Source organism: Penicillium malachiteum (assembly GCF_028827825.1).
Source record: "Penicillium malachiteum strain IBT 17515 chromosome Unknown utg000005l:1.0-9002435.0:326005.0-9005861.0, whole genome shotgun sequence".
NCBI classification, from domain to species: Eukaryota; Fungi; Ascomycota; class Eurotiomycetes; order Eurotiales; family Aspergillaceae; genus Penicillium; species Penicillium malachiteum.
In genome coordinates this window covers 6,172,165-6,192,020 of record NW_026643099.1, presented here as the reverse complement: position 1 = coordinate 6,192,020, position 19,856 = coordinate 6,172,165, and the positions used below count along the sequence as shown (strand labels likewise).

At 46.6% G+C, this 19,856-nt stretch overlaps 9 protein-coding genes across 9 annotated transcripts; 6 read left to right on the top strand and 3 right to left on the bottom strand.

The window, feature by feature from the left end:
* Positions 1-761: 761 nt before the first annotated feature.
* N7483_012300 (putative carboxylesterase) lies at positions 762-2,293 on the top strand (the record flags this gene model as incomplete). Its single annotated transcript, XM_057095727.1, has 3 exons — positions 762-1,118; positions 1,166-1,474; positions 1,532-2,293. The coding sequence occupies 3 exons, from the start codon at positions 762-764 to the stop codon at positions 2,291-2,293; spliced, it is 1,428 nt and encodes a 475-aa protein (XP_056941698.1).
* A 961-nt stretch (positions 2,294-3,254) lies between these two features.
* On the top strand, positions 3,255-4,235 carry N7483_012299 (alpha/beta hydrolase; the record flags this gene model as incomplete). Its single annotated transcript, XM_057095726.1, has 1 exon — positions 3,255-4,235. One exon carries the CDS (start codon positions 3,255-3,257, stop codon positions 4,233-4,235), a length of 981 nt encoding a protein of 326 aa, XP_056941697.1.
* Positions 4,236-4,664: 429 nt separating this feature from the next.
* On the bottom strand, positions 4,665-5,395 carry N7483_012298 (NADH dehydrogenase [ubiquinone] 1 alpha subcomplex subunit 6; the record flags this gene model as incomplete). The annotated part of the gene is made up of 4 exons (XM_057095725.1): positions 4,665-4,784; positions 4,916-5,110; positions 5,182-5,243; positions 5,353-5,395. 4 exons carry the CDS (start codon positions 5,393-5,395, stop codon positions 4,665-4,667), a joined length of 420 nt encoding a protein of 139 aa, XP_056941696.1.
* A 385-nt stretch (positions 5,396-5,780) lies between these two features.
* On the top strand, positions 5,781-6,468 carry loc1 (the record flags this gene model as incomplete). The annotated part of the gene is made up of 2 exons (XM_057095724.1): positions 5,781-6,113; positions 6,184-6,468. 2 exons carry the CDS (start codon positions 5,781-5,783, stop codon positions 6,466-6,468), a joined length of 618 nt encoding a protein of 205 aa, XP_056941695.1.
* A 263-nt stretch (positions 6,469-6,731) lies between these two features.
* N7483_012296 (putative hydrolase, alpha/beta fold family) lies at positions 6,732-8,384 on the bottom strand (the record flags this gene model as incomplete). The annotated part of the gene is made up of 6 exons (XM_057095723.1): positions 6,732-6,917; positions 6,972-7,100; positions 7,148-7,271; positions 7,324-7,404; positions 7,465-7,625; positions 7,680-8,384. The coding sequence occupies 6 exons, from the start codon at positions 8,382-8,384 to the stop codon at positions 6,732-6,734; spliced, it is 1,386 nt and encodes a 461-aa protein (XP_056941694.1).
* Positions 8,385-9,544: 1,160 nt separating this feature from the next.
* On the top strand, positions 9,545-10,681 carry N7483_012295 (uncharacterized protein; the record flags this gene model as incomplete). Its single annotated transcript, XM_057095722.1, has 1 exon — positions 9,545-10,681. The coding sequence occupies one exon, from the start codon at positions 9,545-9,547 to the stop codon at positions 10,679-10,681; it is 1,137 nt and encodes a 378-aa protein (XP_056941693.1).
* Positions 10,682-11,030: 349 nt separating this feature from the next.
* Positions 11,031-14,488, top strand: N7483_012294 (uncharacterized protein; the record flags this gene model as incomplete). The annotated part of the gene is made up of 5 exons (XM_057095721.1): positions 11,031-12,536; positions 12,591-12,719; positions 12,769-12,884; positions 12,935-13,587; positions 13,647-14,488. 5 exons carry the CDS (start codon positions 11,031-11,033, stop codon positions 14,486-14,488), a joined length of 3,246 nt encoding a protein of 1,081 aa, XP_056941692.1.
* A 683-nt stretch (positions 14,489-15,171) lies between these two features.
* On the bottom strand, positions 15,172-15,751 carry N7483_012293 (histone H3 family protein; the record flags this gene model as incomplete). Its single annotated transcript, XM_057095720.1, has 2 exons — positions 15,172-15,518; positions 15,577-15,751. The coding sequence occupies 2 exons, from the start codon at positions 15,749-15,751 to the stop codon at positions 15,172-15,174; spliced, it is 522 nt and encodes a 173-aa protein (XP_056941691.1).
* Positions 15,752-16,213: 462 nt separating this feature from the next.
* Positions 16,214-16,951, top strand: derA (putative ER-associated proteolytic system protein Der1; the record flags this gene model as incomplete). Its single annotated transcript, XM_057095719.1, has 1 exon — positions 16,214-16,951. One exon carries the CDS (start codon positions 16,214-16,216, stop codon positions 16,949-16,951), a length of 738 nt encoding a protein of 245 aa, XP_056941690.1.
* Between the last annotated feature and the right edge of the window lie 2,905 nt (positions 16,952-19,856).

The window sequence follows — 19,856 nt, the reverse complement described above, 5'->3', positions numbered from 1 at the left end:
AAATCCCTGATCTCCAATCTCATTCAAGGTTTAAAGGATTTATTAATTTCAGAATAAACCTGGAAACGAGATATTTTATCAAATCAAAAGTACTACTGTAGTAACAAGTAAGCGAGGCTGGGATCTTGCATGACTCGAACTATACACAAGGGGCTATGATCGGCGACCTCACCGATCCTCATGCTGCAAGTGGTAGAAAGAACACTCTTCCTCTTACTTGTTCTCATTATCCTCATTACAATTCAAAGCAGTGGAGAACGGATAAAATGGTCTTCATAGCTACTAATAAAATCACTAGCATTTCTTTTCTTGCCCTCACCACGCTGACTTCAAATTGTTTTGCAACACCTGTCCAAACAAGCCCGCTAGTTGATTTGAACTATACTACTTATCAAGGGTATTATAACAGTACCTATGACCTGAACATTTTCAAAGGGTAAAAAAATACATATTTAATTGAAATTCCAGTTTGTGATATCCTTGCTTACTGTTTCATAGAATCCGATATGCAGCTCCTCCTGTTGGTAAACTACGCTGGCAAGCCCCGCAAGCACCTCTAAGAAACAGATCTTCTATTCACTCTGCAACCGAGCAGCCTCCACTCTGTCCACAATCTGGTGGTGCGAAACTTCCCGAAATATATGGGTTTGGTTCAGCTCTTGGCAATGAGGACTGCTTGTTTATGAATGTTTACGCACCGCCTAATGCTAAAGGGCTACCTGTACTTCTTTGGATCCGTGAGTCTACTCATCAGTCCAAAAATGATACCAGACTGGGAATTTCTAACTATCATAGATGGCGGTGGATATGGTCTTTTCGGAGCCGAGTATGACCCCAGTGAGTGGATCAACACAAATAGTAATGGCTTCATTACAGTCATGATCCAGTACAGACTGGGCGCCTTTGGCTTCTTAGCATCAGAAGACATACAAAAATACGGAAAAGTCAATGCAGGACTACTTGATATGCGATTCGCTCTAGAATGGGTCCAGAAGAATATCGAGAAGTTCGGTGGTGATGCCTCGCGCGTTACAGTCGGCGGTGAATCTTCTGGGGCTGCCTCGGCGATGTTACAAGCAATGGCCTATGGCGGTCGTGAGGATACTTTGTTCAATAATGTGAGCTTGACTTTATTGCTTTTGGAACTCGTACTGACCTGGCGTAGATAATAGCCGCCAGTCCCTACACTCCGGCTATGTATCAGTACGACGATGAAGTACCGATGAATCATTACCAGCACTTTGTGTCGCGAGCAGGGTGTGATCAAGAAAGCAATAGCTCGCAGTCAGCTGTCTTTGAGTGCCTTGTGAACGCAGATACCATTACTTTGCAATATGCCAGTGCCAATGTCTCGATTTCAGGCGAATGGGGGACTTGGGCTTTTCAGCCTGTGGTCGATGGTGAATTTATTCAAGAGCTGCCTTCTAAGCAGTTGCTTCAGAAGAAAGTAAGTGGGAAGCGAATTCTTTCTGGTGTAAGTGACTTCACAGATGATTGAAAATGCTAGTATTTTTTTTTCTAATTCTTCCAGAACAATGCCAACGACGGCGTCCCCTTAAGTCCCCCATACATCAACACTACCGCAGCATTCTCGAAGTATCTCAAGTCTGCCTTCCCCTTATTCAATGACACCGACTATTTGAAGCTTAGTGAGATCTATGGTATCCAGAGTACTTCTCCTCAGAATACCGCTCCCCGTTACGACACACTAGGAGACCATGGTCCAACAGCACTAAACCAATCCGAAATGGCCACCGGTCTGCAACAAACCGTATTCAATATATTTGCCGAGACAACGTTCGACTGTCCTTCATACTTGCTCGCAGAAGCGTTTTCAGATTTTACCAAGGAGAGTTGGAAATATCAGTATTCTGTTACGCCTGCATACCATGGCGCTGACTTAACCGCGTATTTCTCTGTTGGAGCGACCACACCTACCCGTGGTCTGATGCATGCAATGCAAAAGATACTGGGTACCTTTATCATTGAGAATACACCGGTTATCTCCATAGAAGATGCGAAGGGTGGTAATGATAATTCTACTGTTCCTAAAGGTGTGAATGGTAGTATCTCCTGGCCAATGTGGAATACTCGTTCTCCTTTACTGATGAATCTGAATACTACTGGTGGACATGTTGTCTTTGATCAGGTGACGGAGGATCTTTCATACTGGATTCGAGAGGGTCCTGGAGTTACGAATGAGTTTACATTGGCAGATGCAGCGAAATGGGAGGGTGATCGTGGTGAGCGTTGTGGGTTTTGGAGGAGTGTTGGACCGCGTGTGCCTCAATAAATGGGCTGACATGGCGCTAAATCTTATGTCCTATGACTCATATCAGTTCAGGTACCTAAGTATCATAGTTCATGCATAGGTGATGCATAGATGATGCATGAGCTGTATGCCTATCACAAGATATGTACGCGCCGGCGCTATTTAATGCCTCAAAATGCGAGTTTCAAATTGCAAATACGTACTTGAATTAGTCACTTAGTCTAGCCTGAGGTGACCTCGATGAAGCAATATTCTACCAGACTCAAACTTGAAGTTAGCTTCAAATTCCAAGGTTTTAGTGGATAAATGCATGTGTATTATGTAGTATATCACTTTTGCCCAGGTGCCCATCAACACTACTAGTATCATGATCCACATCCACGAGGTAGGTGATGCGCTAATGCAAGCCAAAACTCAACTGAAATCTCTCAAAGAGCAACCTGCGTATTATGTCTAGGTCACTATAATAGTAGATTACATATTTGGCCTTAAATAAAAGATTGAAATATAAAATACTCTATAATTTATGTGTTAAAATGATTGAAATGTTCTCAGTAGTGTGTTCATGTCAGTGATCGGCATGAACCTCTCAACTGGGCACCTGGGCAGGCTTCAAGTTGGAACATTTGAAGGAATCAGGATCACCTCGGGCCAAAACTTGAATCCAGCCTGACTCGGAGTACTCCGAAGTACTCCACATGTGCACAGCTTCGCACAGCTTACTAGTTTCAAGTTAGTGATCCATCACATATCCATACACAGCAACTTGAATAGATCATGATTCGAGATCAATGTGCATAGAGTTTACTTCAAGTTACAGCCTTGGAAACACGGTAGTATATGATGATCTATTAACCCCATCTCTAAGGCTATATTCCTCTTTTCATCCCACATGGTCCACTGACTTCTCAAACCTGAACATTTGAAGGCTGAATTAAATCAATTGCTTTTCTTGAAACTCATCTTCCATACCACCGTAACAATGTCATCTACACCCCTCAGGACGGCACCACTGAACCCCGAGCTTGCGGAAATACATGCCCAATTTCTCTCTACGGAAATCAATACTCCGGAAGAACTTGCCATCCGTCGAAAGAGAGCGGCATGGGCAGTAGAAGACGTTCTTCGAGGCAGAGAACATATCATTCAACACGAGGAAATCGATTTCGAAGGACCAGCCGGCCCTTTAAAGGCCACTATTTTTCGCCCCCAACCCAACTACGAGCCAAACCACAAAATCCCTGCATCCAGAATTCCAGGAGTTTTGAATATCCATGGCGGCGGACATGTATCAGGAAACCGCTTTATGGGAGTCGGAGGACCGCTAAGCTGGATTGAAGAATTTGGAGCCACCGTCATCTCCGCTGAGTATCGTCTAGCACCTGAACATCCGCAACCCGCACAGCTAGATGATACCTACGCAGTCCTGGAACAGATAAGTGCCAGAGCCGAAGAATTCGGCTTTAGCAAAGACTACTTGTTCGTGTTTGGTGGATCGGCGGGTGGGAACTTAGCAGCAGGCGTGTCATTGTTAGCTCGAGATCGCAAAGGACATAAGATCCGGGGTCAGTGTTTGATGTGTCCATGGCTTGATGATAGTAACACTACTGTATCGATGATGCAGTATGGACATCTGCCGCCGTGGTCTCGATCTAATTCGATCGATGCGTGCAATTATGCCTTTGGGGTTAATCGGGAACATGTGAATATGTATACAGTTCCCTCTCATGCGAAGGATTTGTCCGACTTGCCCTCTACTTGGATTGATGTTGGCGAGGCGGATGTGTTTCGTGATGAGTCTGTGGAGTACGCATCGATGCTGTGGAAGGCGGGTGTTCAGACAGAGTTGCATGTTTGGCCTGGGTGTTGGCATGGATGTAGTGCTTTTGCACCTGCTGCGCCGGTTTCTCAACGAGTTAGAGCACTTCGGATGGAGTGGGTGGAGAGCATACTATTTGCTTAGTTTCGTTTGAGGAATGATGAGTTGTGGCTGTCTATGTAAAAAGACATCAATTGACCTCCATTGCACTCCAGGAGATGATAATGCATCCAAGAGCTATATGTCAGTATGTGTGTGATGCTGCTCTCGGTTGCAGCGTGAAATGCCTTCAGTCCCAACTGATTCCACATATCGACCATTCTCCCACCTCCGCGTAATACCCAAAGCACCTGGGTACAAATATAGGAGGAATCATATCAAGCGTCATGCTTGCATGATCAGATACACTTACACGCTGTCTAACGCAAGAATTGAAATGGGAATGATTTGGCGACCTACTCAGACAATATGTACACGTCATGTCTCCGTTGACATAGTCTTATGACTCGCAGTACGGACTCGCATTTAGTAAAAAGAAAAAAAGGAAACGGTGAGTAATAGAAAACAGTCTTTTCAATTGCGGCCCTCCAAGAAGCCGGAAACAAAGTTGCGCGGTAGTCGCGCACCGGGGTCTTCTTCTGGGCGGAAGTATTTCATAACGTGGGAAAGCTGCTTCCAGTAGTTGAGAGTTTCCTACAAGGCGTTAGCACAGTTCAATTAGTTGATATAGACCGACGGAGGTATCAAAGCAGACTTGTCCCGAGACCAATGCTTCCTTAATACACCCCGATACACCCATTGACTCATTGCCGGATATAACTAACCTGGAACTCAGCGTGGCTCTGGTAGAGCAGCACATCAACAGCGTTCAGCTGGCTAACGTAGCGGTGCTTCTCGAATTCCTGACGGATCTTGGTACGGATAGCGGATACGGGCATGTTCAAGGAGTACATGGTCTGGATCTCGGGGGGACTATATGAAATATCGAATGTTAGTTGTTGTTCTGATTCAACACCATGCTGACCATATATTCGGTCACGATTGGCCGTGCGAGAACATAGCGGGTCTGGATATATCGGGGTATACTGACAGCGCGCAACCATTCCCGGTAGGACTTGAGGACTCGGAACTTCGCATCGTTCCAGTTGACGGCTAAATGAGGTTCTGTTAGCTATATTTCCCCTCCCGGGCTTGAATTGTCGGAGTTGCTTCGTAGGCAATCGGAACTCTTCGGGGAGATCGATGAAGGAACGGTACGTACAAGAGCGTGTTCGCTGGGCGAGGTAGGTAGGGTTGATAGTCATGATGGCGGAATTCCCAGTGTGCACTCAATCCAAGAATGCAATCTCTAAGGAGAGGGGGAATTGGACTGTCAGTGAGCTCTGGTTTGGAGGATTCACAGTCGAGGTTGGAGTGGTGGCCCGCGTGTCCATTCACCGCCTTCCCCTTCTAAAATTTTCCCTTCAATTTTTTGGATTTGAATGCTTCTGCAAGTTGCATGATACAACGTTGTTGTTTTATTTTTCACTTGTACATTTTTGTGACCGAACTCGAACGACCTGATCTTCATCATATCGGGATCTATCCTGAACCATTTCCTTAATTGTTCGATTTTCGTCCCATAGCGCATTATTGCCTCCGGCGCATTTCGACCTCAAGTCGATCTAATCTTCCTTCCGATCTTTCAAAATGGCGCCTACTAAGGGTTCATCAAAGGGCTCGTCAAAGGGCTCGTCAAAGGGCTCCTCAAAGGGCTCCTCTTCGGGCGGTGTTAAGGGTGGCAAACCTTCAAGCCTGTCATCTGCTTCTCGCGTGAGCAAGTCCAGCAAGAAGAATGTCAAGCGTCCCCCGCCTGTCGAAGTCAAGTCGAAGGCGCGCACTGAGAAGGAGAATCTGCAAAAGAAGAAGAAGCGAGTCTACACCGAGGCAGAGCTGGATTTGCCCAAATTGAACACAATTACCCCCGTCGGTGTTGTCAAGCCTAAGGGCAAGAAGAAGGGAAAGACCTTTGTGGATGATCAGGTACGCCACTTTGCCCCCCCATGGTTTATCTTATTATCTATGACTAATTATTCTGTTTCCTGTAATATAGGAGGGTATGTTGACTATTCTCGCAATTGTCAACGCCGAGAAGGAGGGCCAAATCGAGTCGAAGATGATGAAGGCACGTCAATTGGAGGAGATTCGCGAGGCCAGACAAAAGGAACTCGAGGCTCGAATGGCGGTGAAGAAGAACAAGTTGGAGGCTGTTAAGGACTCTATTCGCAACAGCAAGAAAGGCAAGGGTGGTGCTGGAAAGTCGAGCGAGGACTCGGCTCCTACAAGTGGCGGCTCAAAGTCAGCAAAGCCAAAGCGGAAAAGTGTTTCTTTTGCTTAAGGAAAATGTTGTCTTTACCATTATTATGTACCTAGACAGGGCACGGCGTTTTACGGGGTCATTGTTACATCCAGGTTTGAAATATTGTGAATAGCGTTGATCACATTGAAGGTTATCCTAAAATTGATGAATTCATGCAGTGATATCTCCGAAATTGGTAAATGCATTCTATGGACAAGTATTATCTCTATTAATGGTTTGTATATATGCCGAAATGTGTAGAGGTAGATGAGGACCTCAGGCTGCCAGTGTGTAATTTCTTTTTACTGTGGTAGGTTCATGTTCAGCTTGCGACGAGTGGGAGTGAAGTCAGGCTTTGGAGCCAAGTCTGCATCTTTACCCTGGTCAGAGTGATGGGCAATTTGACCTGGTAGCTTGTCAGGGTTCTCGACCACGCCGGGGATCTGGGTATCAATTTCCTTTGCCATTATGTTCAACCAGTTGTTCACCTGGTTGAAGTCAGTATTTCCAAGGTTCAGTTCGTTTAAAATGAATATACTTACTGGCTTCGCAAACCAGCGACCACCGCCCACCTCATACCAGCCTAGATGGCCACCCCAGGAGGTAGTCACCATGACTCCATATGGTGTTTGTGTCATTTCCTGGAATGGCAACGCCTCGCGTGAAGCAATCTATCGCTAATTAGTATTATGACTTCGATGAGTGGAATGTCACTTACAGGATCATCCTCAGCCTGGACACAGAGGAACGGAATACGGATTCCCAACATCACATCAGAGGAAGAGGCATCACGATAGTATGCACCCTCAGTCGGATAGCCCCATGTGGGGCATTGAATAGCGCTGTATAGGAAGACATTAGAAATGAGCATGAAGAGGATGAAATACACCTTACCGATCGAATTCGTGTAGGTAAGTGATCTTTCTCACTGCTTCAATATCAACTCGGGGGTTCTTTGAGATTTCATCCACATGCCTGATGTGTTTATAATTAGCCAACAATTCCCCGAGTGTGTCACATATGTGCATAACTTACCTTTCGAAGAGAGCCTTCATGTTTGTTCCCAGAGTCTTGCTATAAATTTCCCGGCCAACCCAGGTCTGGTTCAGAGTGAAGTGACTGACATCCAAGTTCCAGGGACTCGCGCAGAGAACAGCTCCCTTGATTTGACAAGTATCACCTTCCTCTCCGAGATACTATTTGTGTTTAGCCTCTGATAATATAACCCGTACATAATATATGGTACTTACGTTAGCAAGAATATTAGCTCCAAGGGAGAATCCGATAGCAAAAAGCGGGCGATTAGGGAATGTCTCTCGAAGCCATTTCACGGTCTGACGAGTATCCCACGTGGCTCGAGCATTATAAAGCACACCCGTACTAATCTTACTCTGTGCACAGCCCCGCGAGTTCACCACACAAGCCTCCCAGGTACCATCCGCAATGAGGGGAGCCAGAACATGCCGCAGGTACAATTCATGCGAACCACCGCTCAGACCATGCAAAACCACAAGCATAGGCTTCGAGTCGTCCGACGGGAGACTTGCAAGTTCCTCCTGTGAAAAGAGAGATGTACGATCTGGCAGACCAGCTGGTTGGGTATACTTTCTTGCCTGGTCTGTCAACTCCCCCTCGGGTGGCATGTCATAGGGCTTCACTGCAAAGTCGACAGCATATTGTCCCGTGAACATGGCACTGTCCGCCTGGAAAATTTTCCGCTTATAGTAAACCGGAACATTATCACCAGATTTCGTTGCGGTCCAGAATGTTTGCAGGTGCCCGTTGAAAAGTAACGGGTTGAGATGACAGGTGTCTGGAGTAGCGGCACGACAAATATTCACAAGTGACGTCTGTTCCTTTGCACCTGATTCATCGACCTTTGTCAAGAGGAGATTATTGTCCTTGGCATGGTAGAAGGAGATCCGACCGCTCGGACGAACCCATGACAAGGCCATTGCAATGCTGATAACAGGAATATGATAGATAAAGGGAAGGAGCCAACGCTGATGCAAGTTCAGACCAGATGCAAATATAATGCAAATATAACCAAACTAAATCGGTACTAGTATCAAAACCAAGCGATCTATGAGACTGAAACAAGAACTTTCTCCTTTTTTTTTTTCTATGGGATTGTGTACGCCAACCTGAAGAACCTTAAAACTTTGACCTCGGCTGAAAGTCTTGGCATTCTAAATTGTAGATATGCATAAATACACGTGACTTATGCATGGTGAGTCAGCCATGCATATCCATATTGGGTTTAGATCTCATTAATTAGGCACTAATGCATAGAGAGTCATGGGATTGATGGAGGAGGTCAAGGTCTTGTCAGTTGACAAGGTCATAAAACTTGAAACAAGATAAGGGAAAAAAAGAAAATTAAAAGATCACCCTAGATATGAGCGAATGCGTACAAATCCTTCCATGCGAATATTGGAGAACATTCCTACTAAAAATACAAGTGATGATGCCATGATGCTTAATGCGGCAATCTGGTTTCCGCATGCGGCAGCCCTAAACAGCATTCAGTGGTAATCTCATAGAGGTGAACCCCCCTCGATTATAAGATTGTCAATATTTCTCCGGGTTTGTAGTAAGATCAAAGCAAATCGGAGAAAATAGATAAAGCATAATACAACGGAATAAAAGGGGTGGAGGCTGCATCGGGATCATCAGACAAGACAACGGTGATCATCCCCGTTCCGACAGCCCTATACTAGAAGTATGTAATGCTGATAGCATGGCCCGCAACTTTCTATGACCCAATCCCATGGTCCGTTTTCGTGCAACTTGATCAGTTGAAAAGCACTTCAAGGTCAACAGATCCACCTATTTTTGTTCTGAATTTTGGGATTTTCTTTGGAAAGTACTGCTATTACTCCATCACGCGATGCATGTCGTCTTTGCTCCAACATGATATTTCAGCATACTTCATCGACCCGATATCCATCCACATAACCATCTATACGAACCGCTCATGCCTTCAAGTCATAGAAAGACCGGGAAAACGTCCCAGGCGCACCAAAAACCCCTTGACGTGCAACTCTCCATGGCTTTGACTTTGTCCCCGTCTAGTATACCACATCGCTTTCTACGCGCAACAGACAAATTCAAGATGATCATGAAAATGAGAACATGGCCTGCAACCAGGTCACGAAAGCAGCTAAAAGAAGATTCGACTCGCTGCTACTTGATGGAACTACCAACTGAGCTGCTGCTGGAGATTACTTCCCATTTAACGTTGATCCCGGAGGCTGCATTGGCCTTGTCCTGCAAGCGCATGTATTGCATCTTCGGGGAAATCTTGACTTCGAAATCATTGCGATTTACTCGCGACTTTGCACCACTTTTCCATCATTATCGCAATGGACACAACTTTGTCACACCTCGCTGGCAGTTTATCAACTTGCTGGAAAACCCTCGATGGCGTGCATGCTCTAGATGCCTCAAGTTACATCCACGCTCCGCCTTCTCCTCTCGCGAGCTCAGACGCAAGTCAGAAACCCGTACCTGCAATGTGGGTGAATTAGCAGGCATTGTGGATCTTTGTCCCTGCAAGAAGATTACATTCCGCGATAAGCGCGATCTAATGGATCAGCTGCGAGTGCGGAAGATTACACTCAACGCCCTCAAGACCGAATTCGGTAGTTTGGTCTCAGATAGCTACTGCTGGCACACATGCACCGAGCAATATGGTCCCACAGAGTTGAAAATTTCTTTGTTTCCTGAGCTTAATGAAGAAGACCAGTTGGTCATGCGCACGGAGTATCAACTCACCACCGAGTCCGGTCAAGTTGGGAAGGAGGAATATATGACTCCTCGGTTTGGCTGTGCGCATCGTTCTGTCGACCTTTGGCTATCAAGCGTTCACCAAACAACTATCTGTCGCCTCTTTGAATCCGCTTGTAGTTCCTGCCAACGGATCTCAGTCTGCGCTGCTTGTAATACCACACTCAAATGTTCTCGAAAACAGCCGTCGAGTACACATCCCTCTGGCAAAGTGACATATTTATTTAATACTGAACGATGTCTTGGGGGTGACGGGCCTGGTCCTGATGCCACCTGGGCCGCACAACGAATTCATCCAGCGGAGCCGACAGTTAGCGTGGAGAATTGCAATGAGCTTTGTCCTTGGACGGTTCGAGAACATCCACCCATGGCATTTTCACCTACCATAGGCGATGAGGTTGTCTCGCCAGTCATCGATGAACGACCGTTAGACTCATTGTACTCATCGATTCGCATGCTGTAAAGTACCTTGATGATCTCGAGGACAATAAGATCAAACCTCGTTTGACTGTCATGTATTTCATACATTTATATTTTCATAGCGTTCAAATATCAACACTTTTCAAACTTGAAATAATTGGAGTTCCTAGAATTGCTGTCTTTGTATATTAGTTAGCCCGTACAGAAACTTGTTAAGGTGGGTCAGATCTACGTATCACTTCTAATGGATCAGACCAAATTGCGGTATCGCAACGCTTATCAGCTGACCGCCGTGAGTTTCTCCGCCCCGACACGCGGAAAAGCGTCACCTTTCATCCAAGCGTGTTGAATATAACGGTCAGCTTCACTTGGTGACAGCGTAAATCGGGGCGATGAGCTTCCCACCGCCCAATTCTGGTCAATACCCACAGTACATACCCCATCCACAGTATCAGCCCGGGCACGTCCCCCAGCAGCAGTTGCTGTACAACAATGTCGCGGCCCCTTCGCCGTCGCCATACAATGGCTATGGCAAGCCACCACCCTACGCGCCAGGAATGATGCCCTATCCTTCTGCATACCACCAGTATCTTCAGCAGAATCAACATCATATGCAACAGCCTATCCAACCGCCGCAGTTGCAGCAATCCCCGCACATCCTTCCTCAACAGCAGCTCCCGCCGCAACCGCAGCCGCCGATCCAATCTCACCAACAGCAATCTCCTCGTCCAAGGCCACAACAACAGTCGCCGTTGCTTCCTCGACCACAGCAGCAGTCCCCTCGTCCACGGCCGCAGCAACCTCTTATCCAACCCCAGCATCAATCTCCAATAATTTCACACGCCCAACATCAGCAATCTCCTCGTCCGAGGCCTCCACAGTCTCCTATTCAGATATCCCAGTCACAGCAGAATTTATCGCGGCCGGTTCCTATACAGCCATCTCCACCTTTGCAGCGACAGCCACCGCAGCCACCGCAGCCAATACAGCCGGTCCAGCAAGTCCAGCAAGTTCAGCAAGTTCAGCAGGTCCAGCAGGTCCAGCCCGTTCAACAAGTCCAGCCCGTTCAGCCTGTGCAGCCCGTACAAACTGTACAACCGGTGCATCTGCAGCAACCTCCTCCATCCCTCCCGCCAGCAGAGCCGCAGCTTCAGTTTGTCAATCCTGCCAATCTATTTGTTGAGCCACCTCTTCCTACAGCGCCACGATCTCGGTATACTCCGTCATCGCAGTATGTTGATCCAAGTGCACTCTCGACCCCTTCTTCTACCGAATTACCTCCAATCTCCCTACCATCTACATCTTCTCCATCTCTCCCTCAACTAGCGCCTGCTCCGTCCGCCCCACCGAGAAGTCCCAAGATCAGCTCGGAGCCTGTTCAAGAGAAATCTAGCTTTCAAGCTCAACCACCGCAACCTGTTAAAATTGAACCGCGGCCCCAGGCTAAGTCTCAGCCTCGGCCTCAACCACCTGCCAAAGTCAAGTCGGAGAAGAAAGCGCAGTCTGCCCCTGCTCCCAAGCCTTCATCAATACCAAAAACGCCAGATCATCCTAAGCCCGTTCCTCCCAAATCTACGCCCTCGTCGTCCGCAGCTGTCGTTCCGCAAGTCATGATTCCAATAAGTTCTCCAGATTTTCAAAATAGGGTTCAAAAACAGCCGAGTGCAAAGAAGCCTCAACCGAAGAAGCCAATCACACAGCCAGTTTTTGACCGGCAAACCAAACCTAATAAGCCTCCCGTGGATTACCAGGTTCTGCTATTATCACTGGCAGATGAGTATCTCAATGCTGCTCATCTTATGGGAACCCAGACGGCGCTACTATCCAACCATGCGGATGTCGAGGGTTACTACAAGCTTGTCGCAACAGGACTTGGGTGTCTGGAGGCTGTTTTGAAGGTGAGCTTTATTATAACTTCACAAATTACGTAGTAATCAACTAATGGACAGTAGAACTGGCGATTGCAACCTCGTAAAGAAGCCCTTGTCAGACTTCGGTACGCGCGCACATTGTTTGAGGAAACAGAGAACGACATTGAAGCAGAGACGGCTCTGAGCAAGGGTATTGACCTTTGTGAGAGAGTAAGTATTACAATTCGAAATACAATACATTTTACTGACTATTCTTTAGAACCGTATGCTGGATTTGAAATACAGCATGCAGCACCTTCTGGCACGAATGCTCCATAAAAACAATCCCAAGGCCTCTCTTAAAGCTGTTGACGGCATGATTCAGGATGTGGAAACGTAATGCAACTGAAAAAAACCTACCATAAAGCTAGTACTAATGTATACAGGTACCGTCATGCGGCCTGGGAATACGCATTTCGATTTCTACGAGTATCGTTGTCGATGTCTTCTCCGTCTCACCAAGATGCTGTCCAAGCCCTTCAGCATCTTAACAAGATCGCGAGCATGGCTAGTCGCAATGGGGACAAAGCTGTTTCCGCAATGGCCGCTGTCATCGAAGCCTTAGCACACCTGCAACAAGGAACAAGCTCTGATTCTATTGAGCAGGCACAGCGTGCCGTGGCCACAGCGCGGAGTCACCAGCTAAACGACGAGCTTCGTCACATTCCTCAACTTTCTACGCTGATTCAGATGATGGATATCTGCTGTAGTCTTCTTGAGTATGATGTCAACCAATCTTCTCAGAAACTGAAGGTCATGCAGGCGCTGGTAGATGAAACTCTCAATGATGGCAATTGGAGTCCGGATGGGTCATTTTCTATCCCGCTGAATGGCAAGTCCGCGGGTCCATCATCCATTGACACAGGAGACATTCTGCAAGTTCAGAATGGGACATTGCTCTTGAGCTTTAATTGGCTTCCTCAGCATGATCTCTATGCCCTCTCATATTTCCTAAGCTCGATCACCCTGAGTGCGAAGAATTCTTATGATGGTCGAAAAGCAGAGAAGTATCTGGATGAAGGGCTGCGAATGATCCAAGGTATGACTGTGTTCCACAACTTTGCTCGTTCTGTTCAACACCATTCTAACTTATTGCAGGGTCATTCAAGACACCACAGGAAATCCCCGAATGCATGGTAAATGCAACACGCCGTATCGAATGGCGTCGTTCACTCTACTGCAACTTCCTCCTACAGCGTGTTTTCCTAGCTTGTTCTCGAACCGACTGGGAAATGGCTACTCAGTCACTAAAGGATCTACGCCAGGTTGTCCAGGAGATCGGCGCTGAAACTTCAAAGCCCATAGCTTGTCTGATGGAATATGCCGCCGGTACCATTGCCCAAGCTACCGGGGACCTAGACATGGCTCTTTCCATCTACCAGTCACCATTATTGTTGCTCTCGCCATCATCCAGCAAGACTGCACGCAATGATCCCTGTCGTGACACATGTATTCTCGCCGCGCTCAATACTGTCCTCATAATTCGTGATCCCGCGCATCCAGCGCACCCATCCCTCGCCAATATCCTGGCCAATCTGGATCTTTTCTGTTCAAACAGCCCGAATAAGTACATTCAAGCAGCCTATCACTTGGTTTGTGCTACCGTCCACACCGACTCGACAATCCAAACGAAACAATACCTCCAGCAGGCCCTGCAATCTGCAACTGCTATCAGTAATAGTCAGATTACCTGTATGACACTCACTTTCATGAGCTGGAGATACTTTCGTGGTGTCGTCGGTGAACAAGCTGAAAAGAGTGCTCGGGCTGGTCGTGCCATGGCGAAGAGAGCGAATGATCGCCTGTGGGCTAGTGTTACTGATGAGATGCTAGCGGATACCCTTGAGCGACAGGGTAAAGGTGATGAAGCCCGCGGAGTTCGTGAGGAAGGTCAACGGCTTATCATGGGTCTTCCACAAGGTTTGAAGCGGCCAGCTTAGTCTTGTCTTGATATTGCTACATTCGCTTAGTGCTAGATGCCTGAGTCACTGTTGACGAGTTTCTATTCTATTTGTCTATTTTACACCTGTTCGATAGGTGATTTATGATACCATTCCATGGATACATGGAGAAGGCGTTCTTGATGGGTTGTTTGAGCGTGGCGAACTGGATTATCTTTTATATCAATGTTTAATAAACAGAACATAAAAATTTAGTGACATACAAACGGAAGACCGAAGACTTATAATTATCGATATAGTAAGCTTGAGTCAAGATCTTGGAATAGATTAGTGACTGATCATTGTAACCAAGAGAATCTCTAGCTTCATGGCATAGTACCAATAAGCAAATAAAACACGAACACCCAGCATCCATGCTAATGTACAAACATACAAATACCCCTGGTATAATCGACTCTTAACATCACGTTCATAGTGACCCAGCTCAACAGATAGCATGGCTAGCATAACTGAGCAAGGCCACTCAGACGAGAACAAAAAGAGGAAAAAAGAACACATAACACCATGATCAACACCATGCCCCAAAAACGCCAACAGATCTGGAAACCCGAATCCGAGGTTCAAAATTCGAGATACCCCGCACCAATTAAAGATAAGATCAAAGGAGCCCTCGAAACCAGCAGAACCAGTTCCAGGCAAGAAGAAAAGGGACTAGCAAAAGCTTAGCCCAATCCAGCCCAAGCACCCCGAATCCGACGCGCAAGTTGAATATCCTTTTGCATAATAGTAACTCGCTTCGCATGCAGCGCGCAAAGATTCGTATCCTCGAATAAATGCACCATGAATGCCTCCGCCGCTTCTTGTAACGCTTGGATAGCCTGTGATTGCCATCGAAGCTCGGCGCCTCGTTCCGCGGGGAGTAGATCTAATGCGACTTCGCGAACTAGTCGTGCGAATGGAAGCTTCGCGATAAGAAGGTCATAGGAGCGTTGGTAGCGTCGGATTTCTTTTAATGCGACAGTGCCGGGCTTGTAGCGACGACGCCGACCTTGGGGTGTTGGATCACCGGCTGTTACTCGTTAGTTTGGATCATGATGGGTTGAATGGAATCCATGTGTGGGACTTACGTTGTACATTTGATAGACGCTTGCCTGCGGGCTTCTTGGGAGACTTCTTCGGTGGTTTTGTGGCTTTTGTGGGCTTGCGCGCTGTGCTTGATGAGGCCACGGGTGCTGCTACTTGTTTCCGGGATTGAGCGGGGCTCGTAGGTGCGACTGTTTTGCGAACTTTTGTTGGTGGCATTGTAATGTTTGAAGCGAAAGCGCAAAGGCATTAATTGTTTGTAGCGGGGGCGATGAGAAGCAATTGGGTTTTCTGCAGGGCGCGTCGTCGAGGGAAACGGAGATATCCCTTGCAGTAGTAGATAACTGACGAAAGTGTGTAACTGGGATGAGCACAGATACAAAAAAAAGTGGAAATTGACTAATCAATGGAGTGTAAATTAGGATCAATTATTCCTAAGAAGCCTGGAAGAGAGAAGTTGAAGAGGGGAAAAAGTTCAATATGAACTAATTGGTCCTAGATCGGAAGTTCCCCAGCCTCCTTCTTTTTCCACGCGCGCGCGTCAGTCATGTGACTGATAAGGAGCTGATAACGGATCACTCCTCACTCTATCAGGCACATCAACTTCAATATACTTACTCCAGTGAAACCAAAACAATCCACGCTTTTGACATTTACCCTGTCCCACGAGATTTCCTCATCATGGCTGCGCTATGGGAGAATAATGGTCAAATGGCCCAGTTCCCTTTAGAACAGTGGTTCTATGAAATGCCTCCAGTTACTCGATGGTGGACAGTGGCCACGGTGGCGACCTCGGTACTAGTGCAGTGTCACATCGTCACGCCATTCCAACTATTCTACAGTTTCCGCGCCGTCTACGTTAAATCACAATATTGGAGGCTCATAACAACATTCTTATACTTCGGTCCACTTAATCTTGACCTCCTCTTTCACATATTCTTCTTACAACGATACTCCCGTCTACTGGAGGAATCATCCGGCCGCTCACCAGCGTATTTCGCCTGGTTAATCTTCTACGCCATGTCTTCACTTCTAATCATCTCACCATTCCTCTCGATGCCCTTTCTCGGTACAGCTCTTTCCTCAAGTCTGGTCTACATCTGGGCTCGCCGGAATCCAGAGACTCGTCTCAGCCTTTTCGGCCTTTTGGTCTTTACCGCTCCGTACCTACCTTGGGTTCTCATGGCCTTTAGTGTGATTGTGCATCGCATCTTACCCAAGGATGAGATCTGTGGTATCGTGGTTGGTCATTTGTGGTACTTCTTTAATGATGTCTACCCGACGCTGCACGGTGGCCACCGGCCTCTGGATCCGCCCATGTGGTGGCGACGACTCTTTGAGCAACCTGCGGATCGTCCGACGAATGCAACGAATGTGAACCGTGAGTTTGCGGCGGCAGCTGCACGGGAGGTACGCTGAGTATTTGTGTGGTCCTGGTATGGTTTGGTATGGGTTGTTGATCTTTACATGTGTTGGAAAAGGAGAACCTTGTCGATCAGATGACAATCCATTGTGATGGCCGAATGAAAATGGTTATTAGTTGGAATCATTGAGCTTACCCTGGGCATGCTCAGAACGGGATATTGGAATGAGCAAGGGCTGGACCTGCAGTTCTTTCCAGCTCACGAGATCGGTCAGTCCACTTTTTACTGGGTAGTCTGACCATCATCAGCCCTGAGTCCCGAGCACTGAGCACTGAGCATTGGCATCATTGACCGTGTTATTGCTGGGATCGACCACGCCATACAACCAAGACAGCTCAAATTCGCATCGTGGATAGAGGAGCTTGCATCATTTCATAGCGTTACATAGCGATAGATACCCGATATGTTTACTCAATATCATCAGTGAAACTGACAAAAAAATCAAGAGCTTGAAAAAGAAAAGAAACTCTTCAGATCTGGTGGTGGGTCATCAATGAATGGTGTCAACTGGTGTTATGCAACTAGTCCAATAATCGGAGATAAGTTCTCCTTGCTGGTCACGGCAATTATATCATGCTAAATTGACTTTCGCACATCAAATTGCCTCTGATGATGTGTCGCATGGCCCCCCAGTAATACAGCCTCGGGATCGCCCCTTGCCCCGTTTGTGCTGATCAATGCTTGACTGAGAGCCATGGAGGGTTTGGACCCCATGCCAGCTCAGAGGATTGAGACTAAAAGGGCTAGTTCTGCGGTTCTTTATAAATAACAAACTGTACGGATGACGGCGTATGTAATACTCTAGTCCAACCTTTTTGGAAGTCCATTCAAGTCTGAAACACATCTCAAACAAAGAAGGACTGTTACAGCTGTACGCTGTGCATGTCAACATGTACGTAACTTAGGACCCCTTACCCTGTACGCTACCATAAGACCCAAGTAATTGCCGACGTACTAAACAAAAAGAGAAATTTGTGTGGCCGATCTTTGATCAGCACTGATAGTGTTGGTGCAGGGTCCGCGTTTGACCACTCACGTCCTTCCTAATTTGGATTGCTGGTCAACTGGAGAAAACTGCTCAATTGTCACTCATAACATTTGAATCCACACTGCTCGCAATAGATATCGCGCACGTGCGTACTCTCATTTAACGAGAATCGGAGATCGGAATCCCGATGGCCCGTACTGAAACCAAGTGGAGTGGAAGGGTTGAATCAGCCTCCACTGGGTGAGTGGGCTAGAGTACTCCGAGTTTTAGAGATTTTATACGCGCTTATGTCAGCGGGATATCAGGTCAGGTGACCTGTATACACCAGAGCCACGTTCAACGTCAACAAATCTTGGAACCATGGACTCGGACGATCTGTATCGATGTTGCCTGGGATTTTAGTGGGATTTTAGTTTTCGTAATTTTCATCTTCTCCTCGGAAGGCTTACCAGTTCCAGTTCACGATTATTTGGGGCATTGGGGGCTGTGGAGGGGCTGTGGGTAATTATGGGTCGGGTGATGCGACTTCACCAGTAAAAATGTGACCAAGCCACGCCATGCTGAGGTTAGGTTTCGGGAGATTTGGATAGCGTGGAGTCTGTTCATTTTCATTTTTTCAATTTTCAATTTATTAAAACAATCAATCGATAATAAAATATTTTCACTTAATAGAGATAAGTGATACGAGTACGGGCTTAGGCTGGTTTAGCGGGTTTTCTTTTTTTACCTCAATTTTCGGTTGTTTTTTTTTTTTTTGAGTCTCCTTGCTCCGTGCGCTACATCTGGAAGCTCCGTCCCCGCAACCGGCAATTTTTATGTGAGTTGCAATCTCTGATCATTGATGATGCAGATATATTTCCATATTACCTATATACTGCGGAAATTTGTGCGGAAGATTTAAAAATACTGCGGCCTGTTCTATATATAAAATCTTGCATATACCAGTATCAAGAACTTGAAGTTGGATTCTAAACAGGGTTTGTTGAGGGCGGAATCGGTATTCTAACGGCTCCCGAGTCCGCCGGCGATTATATTATAACCACCGGCCGAACACTGCTTATCGTCAATTGCCATGATCTGGATGTATATGTAGTTTGACGCAATACCCACAGGACAGAAGCGGTGCATGAGAGCACTGACACTGGCATCATGATATGGAAGATCAGTGCTGTCGAGGCAACTGGGCTATGGTACTTGACAAGCCTCGGCATGACTACCTAGTATACTCAAGTGGAGAGTATTGGCAGTTATACTTTGGTCAATCAAATCAACATTCAAGTTTGAATACATCGTCATCTACCTAGGTATCACACAGAGTACGAGAGAGTACGAGTACGGACTCTCTTCTCAAGATTTCGGTTCCTACGGCCTACGGAGTAGTATGCACTCCGGGAAACACTTAATCCACTCGAGTAGTAATACTACCAGTGGTTATAAGATGACGTTGCCTTTGCTATCGCATAGGCAACCGAGGATGTAACAAATCATCAGCCACGATGAATCCGCCCCACGAGTGCGTAATAGATAGTTAAAGAAAAAAAAGGATTTGATGGACAGTTGCCCCCACCGGCACTACGACTCCACCAATCCAGGTACTGTAAAGCTTAACGCGTGGCGGGGCTTATCTAAATTAGGAAACTCATGTTAACTTGATTGGTTCTGGTTAGTCTGATTTAGTCTTAGCCGGTCCAGATCGGGTTTAACTCTATGTATTTATTCTGTTATTTTTATTTTGTATTTACTGGTATTTTCCATGTATGAAATCATTATTCTTGACCCGTTTTGGCATATGCGCAGTTTAACAGGTGAGTTTGAACTGCCCCCATGTATTTTATCTCACTGTACTTTGTACTGCGTAATATATGTATCATCAATACCCCACTTAGCCACAATTGCCCCCCCCCTTTTCTTC